Source organism: Arvicanthis niloticus, chromosome 15 (genome assembly GCF_011762505.2).
Source record: "Arvicanthis niloticus isolate mArvNil1 chromosome 15, mArvNil1.pat.X, whole genome shotgun sequence".
In the NCBI taxonomy this organism is placed as follows: Eukaryota; Metazoa; Chordata; class Mammalia; order Rodentia; family Muridae; genus Arvicanthis; species Arvicanthis niloticus.
Genome location: NC_047672.1, coordinates 4251401 through 4265307, shown reverse-complemented (window position 1 = coordinate 4265307; position 13907 = coordinate 4251401). Strand labels below are relative to the sequence as shown.

General features: G+C 51.4%; 1 protein-coding gene and 1 long non-coding RNA gene across 2 annotated transcripts in view; one reads left to right on the top strand and one right to left on the bottom strand.

Moving 5' to 3' along the window:
* Positions 1 to 253: 253 nt before the first annotated feature.
* Positions 254 to 13907, top strand: part of Cnpy1 (canopy FGF signaling regulator 1) — a 55031-nt gene continuing 41377 nt past the window's right edge. Inside the window, exon 1 of the mRNA XM_076913281.1 lies at positions 254 to 490. Within this exon, the coding sequence (XP_076769396.1) occupies positions 388 to 490 (103 nt within the window). The 5' untranslated portion in view covers positions 254 to 387. The remainder of the gene's footprint in view (positions 491 to 13907) is intronic.
* Positions 5509 to 12110, bottom strand: LOC143434499 (uncharacterized). The gene is made up of 3 exons (XR_013103975.1): positions 11937 to 12110; positions 10103 to 11214; positions 5509 to 6129 (listed from the first exon to the last, which is right to left on the bottom strand). It is a non-coding gene; the product is annotated as an uncharacterized LOC143434499 (long non-coding RNA).

Here is a 13907-nt window from a genome sequence, read left to right as displayed (position 1 = left end):
GAGTGAGGGCCAAAATGGGGTTAGGGGCAATTTCAGGGTTAAAATAAAGATCTGGGGGAGGAGGTAGTCTGGGTTGTGGCTGGCTGGGTTGGGGGAGGCAGCTACAGACTTGGAATGGGGGCAGATGCAGCTCTTAGTCAGGGAAGAGGGTAGGGACCGGCATTAAGCACAGGGGTGGGGCCAGCACTAGGGTTGTGGCCCAGATGAAGGTGGGTAGGCAGGGTTGGTTAACCAACAGGAGGCAGGTGCAGTGCACCTGTGGGCTAGCCAGGTGCAAGACTGTGGGGAGGGCGGAGCACCAGCCTCCACAAGCTGAAGCTAAGGGACCTTTAGGTGTCCTTCCCCTGCTCCTGCACCTGTGGCCACTGCAGGCATCTTTGGAGAGACATGGGGCTCGCCCTGCTGCCCATGGCCTTGCTGATTCTTCCTGCTCTGCTGCTGTGGCCCACACTGGCCAGTGACCCTGAGGAACCCAACGTGCGCTGTGGAGGTGAGTGCTTTGTGTGTGTGTGTGTGTGTGTGTGTGTGTGTGTGTGTGTGTGTGTGTGTGTTGTCTCAGCCCCAGGCTTCTGGGGAACACAACCTGTTCTACTCTGTGGGAGTTAGGACACTGGGCGATTCTCTTTCCTCAACCCTCCTGTGCCTTGGGTACTCAAGAGATGCCTTCTGATGTTCCTGCTACATGGCTGCTGGACAGTCTTGGGGTACAGTGCTTGCTGGTTGCTGTTCTGGCACTCAGTGTTCTGATCTGGCTTCTGTGTGAAGCTGGAGGATCCTCTGCCTTTTCCCATCTTGTCTGGGGTAGGCTGGCACTCCGGTGTGTCTGTAGGCAGAGGCTGGTACCAGTCTTCCCTGGGTAGTTTGATGGGCTACTAGCTCCAGGAACTAGGTAGCTGCTGTCTAAGGAAGAGCTCTTGTGGTTTTGGATGTCGGCTCAGCCTTGGATCCACAGGGTTCACAGGTGGCTCTAGTCATTGGAAAACAAAGAACAGACACCCTGTCCCAGCCCCGCAGTCCGCAGTGAGCACCTCTAGTTAACAGAGCCGTGAGGGAGCTGTGAGCGTGGCAGGCAGGAAGGCAATAAGCCCGGATCAGAAATGCATGACCTCAGACAGCCCAGATGGGAAAGGACTGCAGTGTGCAGAGGAGAGGGGAGCCTGGGGCACAGCTGGATGCTTCTGGTTTGGGGTTCATTACCTCTTGAGGCCTGAGCAAACTCTTTGCTGTCTGCCTGCCTCTGGGCATCTGTACTTTCTACAAGGTGACCATTGGAGGCTTGGGTTTGGGGCTGCTCGGTCAGGTTGTCTGTCTCTGAGATGTTAAAGCCACTCTGCTATGTGATGCTGGCTTCTAACCTAGCTCTGGGACCAGAACTAGAACAGTTGCAAAAGCACCAAGTGGGCACAGGGGGCTGAGTACAGGGTCCAGAGAGGAGTAGCGGCCAAGAAGGATGTCTATCCCTGGGTTCACAACCTTCCTGATGCTGCAGACTGTTAATACAGTTTCTCATGTGTCGGGCCATGAGCCCGACACTCATGTGGTGACCCCCAACCACCACATTATTTTGGTTGCTACTTCATAACTGTAATTTTGCTACTTTTACAAGTTGTAATCAGCTACTTTTGGAGACAGAGGTTAAGGGGTCGCGACCACAGGTTGAGAACCATCTCTCCAGCGGGAGCTGGAAGGGGTGTGGGGTAGAATGAGGTGGAGCGCTGAAGGGTGGCGATGAGGAGGGTGTAGGCTACACTCTTCCCCAGAGTTGTTCTCTCAGTCTCTGGGTCAGCTGAACCTTTCTGCCCATCCCAGCACATCACAGCAGCCCCTGGCCCCACTTTTCCCCACACCAAAGGCCACCAGAGATGAAGCAGAGCTAGCACCTCAAACAGGCCCTCTTATGCACAGACCCCGTGCTGGACACCTTTCTTTACTCTGATTTTATAAAGCTTCTGCTCCCATGCAAATAGGAGGCCCAGGGGACTGGTTGCTGCCTGTGGGGGTGTGCTGAGGACCAGCTGCCCAAGAGGGAGTGTGCCAGTGAAGGCAGCTGCCCGAGGAAGCCTACTGCACCAGTTCCCAAGTCTTCCAGAGGAAGAGAGGTAGTGCAGGGAGCAGCTGGCACAGAGAACATGGGCCCTTGGGGCTGGCAAGAGGAGGCATGAACTTGGGGGGGGGGGAGGTTAGAAGGCAGGATAAAAACTCCTGTTACCTTCCTCCTCTTCCCCCTGTGCTGTGTGCAGTGTGAGTGGGGTTTCAGAGCCTTAGTGTGGATTTTAAGTAAACATGTGTTGGGGTGCTTTGTGCACAAATATCCCAAGACCTGGGTGAGGAGTTGGGAACCAGGCAAGGTCCCAGCATGGGCACCCCCTTGGTTCATTTGGGTTTTTGTTTGTGTGTTTGTGGTGTATATATCTTCATGTGGAGGCATATCTGAAGTGTGGAGGCCAGAGGTTAAGGCTGGCTGTTTCCTGAGTTGCTCTCCATCTTAGTTTTTGAGACAGGGTGTCTCACTGAACCTGGAGCTCACCAGTCCAGCTCGACTAGCTGGCCATTACTGCACTGGGGTCCCCTCCTATCTCTGCCTCCCCTCTAGAATTAGAGGTGCATGCCACTGTGCCAAGCTTTTCACCAGTGTTCCGGGAATTAAAAACTCAGGTGGTCACACTCCTCACACTTCCCCGCTCACACTTCCTCCTCACACTTGCACAGCCAACACTTTACTGACTGGGCTGCCTCTCTCACCTTAACCTCTCTCAGTGGCTGCTTCCATGTCTATCTGAAGCAAGCCCACTTAGGAGAACTGGATGCTCCTGGTTTGGTTTGAGCTCCTGTCTCCACACAGACAGCAGGTACCACAACACACCAGAGGTGGTGCCACTCTGTGCCCTGAGGCAATCCTAATTCTTCCTCATAAAGAAACAGAAATGGAAGTCTATCACCACCCAAAGGAAAAGAAAACACTTGCTGCCCCGTTTAGGGGGTGACACCAGAGGCAGAGGGTGGGCCAGCATTCTGTCCCATGTCCACGCTGCTCATTGTTGTCACTGAGGTGCTCCGTACTGAACATGTGGTTCTGACTTGGTTTCCCCTTCAGGGATGCTGCAGATGGTGACTTTGCATCTAAGGAGTCAGGCTGTTCTTAAAGCCTTTGGGGGGCTGATGAGACTGATAAGCAAAGCCAGATGGAACCCTGTTCCAAACATCTGCAGCACTGGAGGAGTGTATCTTACGGGAGTTGTCTCACAGACTTCTAAGGTGGGACCCCAGCCTGTGAGTAGCCTGCTGATGCCCCAATGCTGTGAAGTCCTAAGAGTTTTGGTCTCCAGGAAGGGCTCAGTCTGAAGGCAGTACCGATGCCAGTACTTCTCAGATTAACTCTTGGAACCTATGGTCCAAGCTGCTAGCCCCTTGCTCTGGAAGCAGCTCTGAAGCTTGTTCTGTGCTTGCTTGTTCTGCACATTAGATTTCACAGGCCAGACAGTCTTCACACTGTTAAGACCTTTCTTTCTATAGCACAAAAGCTCCCCCCCCCCCAAAATCATAAATGGGTCAACAACGAAAGTGTTTGCTACCAAGCCCAGTGACCTGGGATCAATTCCCAAGATCCACATGGAGGAAGGAAAAAACTAATTTGTAAAGTTGTCCTCTACTCTCCATACATGCATTGTGGCACATGTATACCCCCTCCAGAGTGAGATAACTCAATATAATGAAAAGAAAACCTGTAAACACTTGAGCGTGTCTATATTCCAATAAACCTTTCTTTATAAGAACAAGTGGAGGATCTTAATTGGACCTGTTATTATTGGTAGCTGCCCAGTCCTGCTGTACAGGCTCTGGATCTACCCTCAGTATTCCTGTTGGTCCGTGCATGCAGCCTCTTTACTCAGAACTCACCTCTCTGCCACACCACTTCTTTTTCCTGAGGACTCAGTATGAGACTTGCGGAATTATCATCCTGTTTGTCAGATGAGGCCTGGGCATGTCCTTCCCCAGGGTCCTGCAGTTGCAGTGCTGGGTTCCAGGCTGGCTCCATGCCTTGCTCCATGTCCTTGCTCCTGTTGGCTTGCATCTGCACTGCCTAGTGGAATGCCAGAGGGGAAAGAGTCTAGAAGACCTTGGGGTGGAGAAACAAATGCACTGGCAAGCTACCTAACCCTTGGGAGATGGGAACCCCGTGTGGAAAGAAAACTATTCTCTTTGGTAACGGACTCCACCCAGACTCCACTTGTTCAAGACACGCGATCCCTGCTATTGTTGACACTTCCTTCCACTCCTTGCCCTTAGTTTGCCATGTAGCCAGTGAGGTGACAGCCTGTGGTTCCTTCCTTTCTGATCCAGTCTAGGTGGAGCAGCCACATTAGACTCAGAGGCAGAAGCCACTTGTGGGAAAGCACTATGATTCCCCCAACCCTGAATTTCCACTGACCTCTGACCTCTGGAATGCATTTCCACTGTGTCTAGGGCATTTGGTCTCAAGTCTTGTTCCTGCTGCTTCCTGACTGTCTTAGTCAGGTTTTCTATTCCTGCAGAAACATCATGACCAAGAATCAAGTTGGGAAGGAAAGGGTTTATTCAACTTACACTTCCACATTGCTGTTCATCACCAAAGGAAGTCAGAATTGGAACTCACACAAGGGAGTAACCTGGAGGCAGAAGCTGATGCAGAGGCCATAGAGGGATGCTGCTTACTGGATTGCTTCCCCTGGCTTGCTTAGCTTGCTTTCTTATAGAACCCAAGACTACCAGCCCAGGGATGGCACCACCCAAAATGGGCCCTCCCACCCTTGATCACTAATGGAGAAAATGCCTTACAGTTGGATCTCATGGAGGCATTTCCTCAATGAAAGCTCCTTTCTCTGTGATAACTTCAGCTTTTGTCAAGTTGGCGCACAAAACCAGCCAGTACAATTGACCCCTTGTCAACTTGACACACAAACACATCACTAGTAAGCCTTAACTCTTACTTTCTTATTCATCCCCAAAATCTAAATAACTTTAAAGGTCCCACAGTCTTTGCAAATTCTTACGTATTAAAATTTCAACCCCTTTAAAATATCCATCTCTTTTAAAATCCAAAGTCTTTTTACAACTAAAAGTCTCTTAACTGTGGGCTCCACTAAAATACTTTCTTCCTTCAAGAGGGAAAAATATCAGGGCACAGTCACAATCAAAAGCAAAATTAGACTCCAACCATCCAATGTCTGGGATCCACTCACAATCTTCTGGGCTCCTCCAAGGGCTTGGGTCACTTCTCCAGCCCTGCCATTGGTAGCACACACCTTGTCTTCTAGGCTCCAGCTGCCTGTGTGCCTCTGCTGCTGCTGTTCTTGGCCGTCATCTCATGGCACTGGCATCTCCAAATCACCGATGTCTTCCTCTGTAACTGGGCTTCACCAATAGCCTCTCATAGGCTCTCTTCATAGTGCCAAGCCTCAGCTCCTGTGCATGACCTCTTCAGTCCTGGGCCATCAATTGCAACTGAGGCTACACCTTCACCAATGGCCTTCCATGAACTCTCACAGTGCCAAGCCTCAGCTGCTCTTCATGACCCCTTCATGCCTTCAAAACCAGTACCACCTGGGTGACTCTTACACATTACCCAGTCCAGCTGCAGCACAAGGTACAGCCCTGGCTATCTCTGGAACACAACCTCTGTCCTCTCAGAAAACAGTTAGTTCCCAGATTTCACCTCAGTGATGCTGGTCTCTTCTTAATCACTGCTAACGTTTTAGCTCCAGCTAACCAGCATCACTAGTCCCAGAAATGCAAAGGTTTTGCTTTATTAGTTCTGGTATCTTGTTAATCACAGCTGAATCTTCAGCCCCAACTAACCAAAAACTACAGAATCTTCACGATCAAAATAGCAATGGCCCTGATAAGAGTCTTCAATCTTCCCTCTGGAATTTCACAAGCCAGGCCTCCATCTTCTGCACTGTTTTCAACATTATCTTCCAAGCTCCTACAGAACATCCCACAGAGCTCTTAACATCCCAATGGCTCTTCTAGCAGAAAGTTCCAAAGTCCTTCCACAGTCCTCCCCAAAACATGGTCAGCTTACACATTCACATTGCTGTTCATCACCAAAGGAAGTCAGGACTGGAACTCACACATGGCAGGAAGCAGGAGCTGGATGCAGAGGCCATGGAAAGATGTTACTTACTGGCTTGCTTCCTCTGCCTTGCTCAGCTTGCTTTTTTATAGAACTCAGGACCACCAGCCCAGGGATGGCACCACCCACAATGGGCCCGCCCACCCTTGATCACTAATTGAGAAGATGCCTTACAGCTGGAACTCATGGAGGCATTTCCTCAATTGAAGCTTCTTTCGCTGTGATAACTTCAGCTTGTGTCAAGTTGACACACAAAACCAGCCAGTACTCCAACCATCACTCCCAACCTTCCTATCAACACCCTATATCCCCCAACCATCACCCCACGTCCCCTCCATCACCCCACGTCCCCTCCATCACCCCACGTCCCCACTGTCACCCCACATCCCCTCCATCATCCCACGTCCCCTCCATCACCCCACGTCCCCTCCATCACCCCACATCCCCACTGTCACCCCATATCCCCACTGTCACCCCACATCTCCACCATCACCCCACATCCCCACTGTCACCCCATATCCCCTCCATCACCCCACATCCCCTCCATCATCCCACATCCCCACCATCACCCCACATCCCCTCCATCATCCCACATCCCCACCATCACCCCACATCCCCACTGTCGCCCCACATCCCCTCCATCACCCCACATCCCCTCCATCATCCCACATCCCCACCATCACCCCACATCCCCACTGTCGCCCCACATCCCCTCCATCACCCCACATCCCCTCCATCATCCCACATCCCCACCATCACCCCACATCCCCTCCATCATCCCACATCCCCACCATCACCCCACATCCCCACTGTCACCCCACATCCCCTCCATCACCCCACATCCCCTCCATCATCCCACATCCCCACCATCACCCCACATCCCCTCCATCACCCCACATCCCCTCCATCACCCCACATCCCCTCCATCACCCCACATCCCCTCCATCACCCCACATCCCCACTGTCACCCCATATCCCCACTGTCACCCCACATCTCCACCATCACCCCACATCCCCACTGTCACCCCATATCCCCTCCATCACCCCACATCCCCTCCATCACCCCACATCCCCTCCATCACCCCACATCCCCACCATCACCCCACATCCCCACTGTCACCCCACATCCCCACCATCACCCCACATCCCCTCCATCATCCCACATCCCCACTGTCACCCCACATCCCCACCATCACCCCACGTCCCCTCCATCACCCCACATCCCCTCCATCACCCCACATCCCCACCATCACCCCACATCCCCACTGTCACCCCACGTCCCCTCCATCACCCCACATCCCCACTGTCACCCCACATCCCCTCCATCACCCCACATCCCCACCATCACCCCACTTCCCCACCATCACCCCACATCCCCACCATCACCCCACATCCCCTCCATCACCCCACATCCCCTCCATCACCCCACATCCCCACCATCACCCCACATCCCCTCCATCACCCCACATCCCCACCATCACCCCACATCCCCTCCATCACCCCACATCCCCTCCATCACCCCACATCCCCACCATCACCCCACTTCCCCACCATCACCCCACATCCCCACCATCACCCCACTTCCCCTCCATCACCCCACATCCCCACCATCACCCCACATCCCCTCCATCACCCCACATCCCCACCATCACCCCACATCCCCACCATCACCCCACATCCCCACCATCACCCCACTTCCCCTCTGTCACCCCACATCCCCTCCATCACCCCACATCCCCACCATCACCCCACATCCCCACCATCACCCCACATCCCCACTGTCACCCCACATCCCCACCATCACCCCACATCCCCACTGTCACCCCACATCCCCACCATCACCCCACATCCCCACTGTCACCCCACATCCCCACCATCACCCCACATCCCCACTGTCACCCCACATCCCCACCATCACCCCACATCCCCACCATCACCCCACATCCCCTCCATCACCCCACATCCCCACCATCACCCCACATCCCCACCATCACCCCACATCCCCACCATCACCCCACATCCCCTCCATCACCCCACATCCCCACCATCACCCCACGTCCCCTCCATCACCCCACATCCCCTCCATCACCCCACATCCCCACTGTCACCCCACGTCCCCTCCATCACCCCACATTTCTCACAGCACCATTTACAGGGTCCATTTGCTACAACGGATGAATCTTACTGACAGGTCATCATCAAGGTAATTCTCTGTACACTCTACAATGTGGACACATAAATGACAAATGACACACAGAGTCACTTTGCTGCCCTGAAACACAGTGGATTTTGAGCTTACTCCAGCTGGCCTTACTTCCTTGTGTTTTCTCATGACCTCGTGTAGGTGAAAATGTAGTGATTTCTCTGTGTGAGTGTTGTATCCTGACAGCTGTTATCACTAGTCAGTATCCTTCGTTTACACTTGCCTGTGTTTCTGGCTTGTTCTGCTCCGTTGGCCTCACCACTTCCCACTCGGGTGTGGATGTCTGATAGTCACAGCTTTTCCTATACTTTTCTGGTGCCTGTGGCTCTGCGGTACTTGAACTCTTCCAGACTCTGTCCTGCCGAGCTTTGACCCATCTTCTCTGTGCCCTGTCCTTGTCTGTGGAGAACTTGGTTCTATCCCAGATGTTGCCCTTAGAGCAGCTGAGTGAGAGTGTGCAATGTGTGTGTGTGTGTGTATACATATGTGTGTATGTTTGGGCCATATGGGTTGTATATGTATCAATGTATGTATGTCTTTGGATCATGTGGGTTGTATATATGTAGATGTAGAGACTGTACGTTGTTGGGTCATGGTTGTTGTGTATGTATGTATATATATGTGTGTGTATGTATGTATTATATGTACAAGCGTGTTGTTGGGTCATGACAGTTGTATGTGCATGTGTGTCTTTGGGCTGTATGGGTTGTGTATATGTATATGTGTATGCATATATGCTTGCACATGCACATACATGTACCTGTATATGTATGCACATATATGTGTGTGTGTGTCTGTATGTGTGTCTTTGGGCCATGTAGGGTGTGTGTGTGTGCAAATGGGTCTTTGGGTCATGGTGGTTCTGTATGTGTAGATACATACATGTATGTGTATATGCGTGTGCATGTGTGTCTTTGAGTCGTGGTGGTTGTGTGTGTAGATACATACATGTATGTATATATGTGTGTGCATGTGTGTCTTTGGGTCATGGAGGTTGTGTGTGTAGACGCATGTGCGTACACATGCACATGTGGTGGATCTTATGATAACATCCGACCTGGAATCATTGTTGTATTGAGCAACCTGTGGTTGCCCCCTTTCCCTTAATGATCAATCCCTTCTCCGAGAACTAGATCATGGACCAGGAAGATGACTCAATAGGTAAAAATTCAGCCTAATCTGAATTTGACTCTAAGAGCTCATGTAATAGAGCCAGGTACAATGGTGTGTGTTTGTAATTCCCACTATTCTACAGCAAGATGGAGGGAGCAGAAAGGACAAGAAAGTCCCTGTCTCTATAAGGAGGAAGACAAGAGCAGACTCCCAAAGGCTGTCCTCTGATCTCCACATGCATGTCTTGGTACACATATGTCCTCTCTCTCTCTCTCTCTCTCTCTCTGTCTCTCTCTCTATCTCTCTCTCTCCCTCCTTCCCTCCCTCCCTCCCTCTCTCAAATTTTTTAGAAAGGTAGAGAAAGAAAGAAAAAGGAAGAAAGGAAGGAAGAAAGGAAGAAAGGAAAAGAGAAAGAAAGAAAGAAAGAAAGAAAGAAAGAAAGAAAGAAAGAAAGAAAGCCAGCCAAGCACACATGTGAGGCTGTGAAGTGTGTTTGGATTCCCAAGGTGGCTCAGTGGTTTGAATGAATTGAAAGATTAAAAACATTCTTTTGGGCGGGTGTGTTGGCTGCTGTGGGGCTGGCCCTGCCTGGATAGCAGAACCCATTATCCTTCCTATACGCTTTGGGTAGCCCATTCTCAGGGTCTGTGGCTTCATTTCTTCAGTCCTCTCACCTGGGCTCACAGTGCAGATGCAGCCCAGCAGGTTACTCCAAGGTCGGTCCTGCTTTCCTGGGGACACCCGTGCTGTGTAGGCAGCTTGTAGACAACAGCTTTCTGTATCTTCCACTCGGCCTCTCGTTGCTGACAGACCTCTCAGCCCCTCAGTGCTCAGCATAATGGACAGCCCAGGCTATTGATTTAATGGCAGCTGCTCCTCTGAGACTGGAGCTAATGTTTTCATTACACTGAAAACACTGTAACGAGTTCATTCTGAATTAGGGAATGGGTAGTGTCTGCTGAGAGAGGGTGACATTTTGGAAACCTGAGCTAAGACCTACTCACAGTGACACAGAGGTGTGTGTCCTTATCGCCATGGAACACTGTCCAGCGAGAAGCCTGCAACTCGGGAGCTCTGCCTCCTTTCTTTCCCACTAGGGTTTCCGACTTCACTGGAGCACTGGCCAGATGACCCTTATGTCCCCAAGTCCCCCTTTTCCTCCTCTTCTTCAGCAGTCAGCCCCGACTGCATCTCTCAGGAATGTTTTACCTCCTCATCGGGCTTCTGGGCATTTTCTATGGGCTTTCGTCACCTCTACCCACCCACATTTGTACTGCTCATAGACCCTTTGACCCTCACCCCTTGCCTTTGGGTTCCCATGTGTATTAGGTACTTTCTATTGCTGTGATGAAACACCATGGCCGGTCCTCCTTACAGAAGAAAGAGTTCATGTGGCTTCGGGTTCCCGAAGGACAAGAGTTTGTCACCATCCCATCAGGGGAGTGTCAGCAGGCAAGCTAAGTTTTAGCTATGGCCGCTAAGGCAGCCAGCTGAGAGCTCACATCCTGAACCTCAAGCAGGAGTCAGAGGGTGTGCATCATGACATACTTTCTTCTGGAAAGTATTTTCTAATCCTTCCCAAACAATAGAGCCTGAGTTGACCAAATTTCCTTCTCCGTACCTGAAGACTTGGGGCTGGGTATAGGGACTGGAGGCTGGACAGGGCTTGGCTTCCACTCTGGCTGTGACTGGTAGACGGGGCTCTTCAGTGTTTTCTGGTAGAAGCCAACAGGAAATTGAGCTGTGTGTTTAAATAGGCCCAGGTGCTTTCCAGCCTTGCTTGTCTCTGTCACAACAAAAAGATACCCAGGACCCTTGTTAGGGCTGAAGCATTAGAGAGGTGGTGGGTGTTCGCCCATAAGGAAGTCAAACTTCCTGTGAGTATGGGCCACTGCTCTCAAAATGTCCATCGGAGGAGCCAGCATGAACTGACTGCCTCACCGAACACTGCCCAGACTGAGCTCTGCAGGCCGCGAACCAGGCTCTTTGTTGAAATGTACTTGAACTGACTTTATTGTGACATTGTCCTTCTTCCTGGGCAGGACAAGTTTCTGAGCCTGTTTGAGTAGGTCCAGTGCCCTGGATGGAACTACAGGTGCTCAGTTATAGTGCTGCCCATTCACAGAGGTGGCTGGCTCAGAAGACAGCAGACAAAGCTGGCCTGGGTGCTGTCCCTGTCACTTTATGAAAGCTCACATGAACCATGCCTTTCAGATTTCTTTCTACAACTGGACTATTTTGTCTTAGTTGTTTGTTTGTTTGTTTGTTGGGTTTTTTTTTTTTTTTTTGAGACAAGTTCTTGCTATGTGTTCCTGGCTAGCCTTGATCTTGCTGTGTAGCCCAGGGTGACCTCCAACTCACAGTAATCCCCCTACTTCAGCCTCCTTTCCTCTGGAAATGTGGCTCTAGCTGGACTCTCTGTCAGGGTCTGGCCTTAGGACCACTTCTGCGGTTATACCTGGAAGAGGTTCTACATGCCCACCCTCTGCCAACCAGCCACCTACTCACATGCTTCCGAGGGGGCTCAGGAAAGATGATAGCCAGATTAGGGAGCTCCACTAGCTTTTAAATCTTCAGCCATTACAGAACGGGACATAGACCACAGGCCTCACCTAGGGTGCTGAGCAGTGTCCACTGAGAGCACCCAAGGCCAGTAGCATGTGGCCTCCAGCTCCCCCAGGAGTGTCAGGGTGTAGCTTCCCTAGAGCACCTCTAATTATATAATGGTTTCTTTTCACTGACACAGACCCACAGGACCCATGGGACAGGAAATAACACAGAAGCACCTGCCCGTGTCTTGTGAAACAACAAAGCAATCGCAGTCTGTTGCTTTTTCTATTCTTGCTTTCCTCCTCCTCCCTCCCTCCCTCCCTCCCTTTCTTCCCTCCATTGCTTTGTTTTTTGATTCAGAGTCTCATGTGGCTTGAGGCTGGGGTCACAAGCATGCACCACTACACCCAGGTCCAGACTTTTCTTAAAGTAATCAAATATTTTATGGAAGAAATTCAGCATGCAGGAAAAACGGAGTAGAGTCTCTCAGACTAAGAGTTGCCTAAATCAAAAGCATACAGAAGCAAGGTCTGAGTCGTGTTAGTTATCTGGCTGGGGTCGGTGCGTTTCCAGCTACCTGAAGGCTGGCTGCAATGGCTCCACTTGCTGTTAGCTCTCACCTTCTTCCTACCATGTGTCTGCCCATATTTCTACCAAGCAAACAGCATCTTCTGATCATGGTTCTCTGTTTCCTTAGGCATACAGGGCCATCATCTTGAACATCAAAAATGATTGTGGCCCGTGGTAAACAGAGACAGTGAAACTAGACAATTTCCTAAAGCGAACCCCCACACTCCAACACATTCTCACATTCTTCCCAGAAGCAGGAGAGAACAGCATTCTGGTGCTGTGCAGTTGGTCCCTTTAAAAGCAGTATTCAGTAGGTTTTTTGTCCTTCCCAGCATCCATCCCTCATCTTTGCCTCTCAGCCAAGGCATCTTAAAGTTGTGAAAATGAGTTCTTCCCTTACAGTGGCTCTGATTTTAGACCTGGAAAGTATAATTTGGGTTAAAACTCAGTGGGGAGCCCCTCCCTCAGCCGGGTTGCCGTGGTGATGGGATGGGGGATGCAAGACCTGCTGCTACTTGCAGGAGCCCCGGGCTCCAGTTTTGTCCACACCAGCTGGTGGAGCCTCATCTTTGCAGACCCCCACCCCCACCTGCTGCCTCCTGAATCTCTGCCAGTGCCTGACCCTCACAGAGTGGGATGCTGCTCTCTGGCTAGACACATACTTGCTAGCTGAACCCTGATCTTGTTCAGCTAATGAGCAGTCAAGAGCTTTGGAGAATGGGCCAGACCTTCACTCGCCCTGAAGGGTGGCCACAGCCTGACTCCGCCAGGCATACCGACTGCTTCCATGCAGGAGACAAGGTGAGGCCAGGCCACAGGATGGCTCTGGCCAAGGCAGCAGGCCCTCGGAGATGGAAAACATTCCTTTAAAATGACAAGTGGACAGGCTTGGGAGACCCAGATGCAGGGCTTAGAATTTAAGGCCTGGAACCATGGATGACACTGGGTACTCTGCAAGAAGAGTCAAGAGTATTGCCACGGTATGGACCACACAGCCAGTGAGGGCTACAGCAAGTAACTAGGAATGGTTAGCCGATGGACTTCCTTACTACAGAGGCAGTTTTCCCTTTTATGGCATGTTGGAGTGAAATTGTGCCCCTGTCCATTCATATGCTAAGACCATAACTATGCACGTGGCTGTTTGGGGAGACAGGCCCTTTAAGCCCAGGGTTAGAGTGAGCAATGTCTGTGGGGTGCACCTTGCCCATATGGCTGGTTCCCAATAAAATAAGCAGGCCACACATAAGCAAAGGAATGGCCACGGACACAGGGTAAGACACAGTGTTGGCAGGCCGCTGAGAAGGATAGCCCCGTGAGGCACTGCCCTGTCCCCGACATCTTCATTCCACAGTCAGTTCC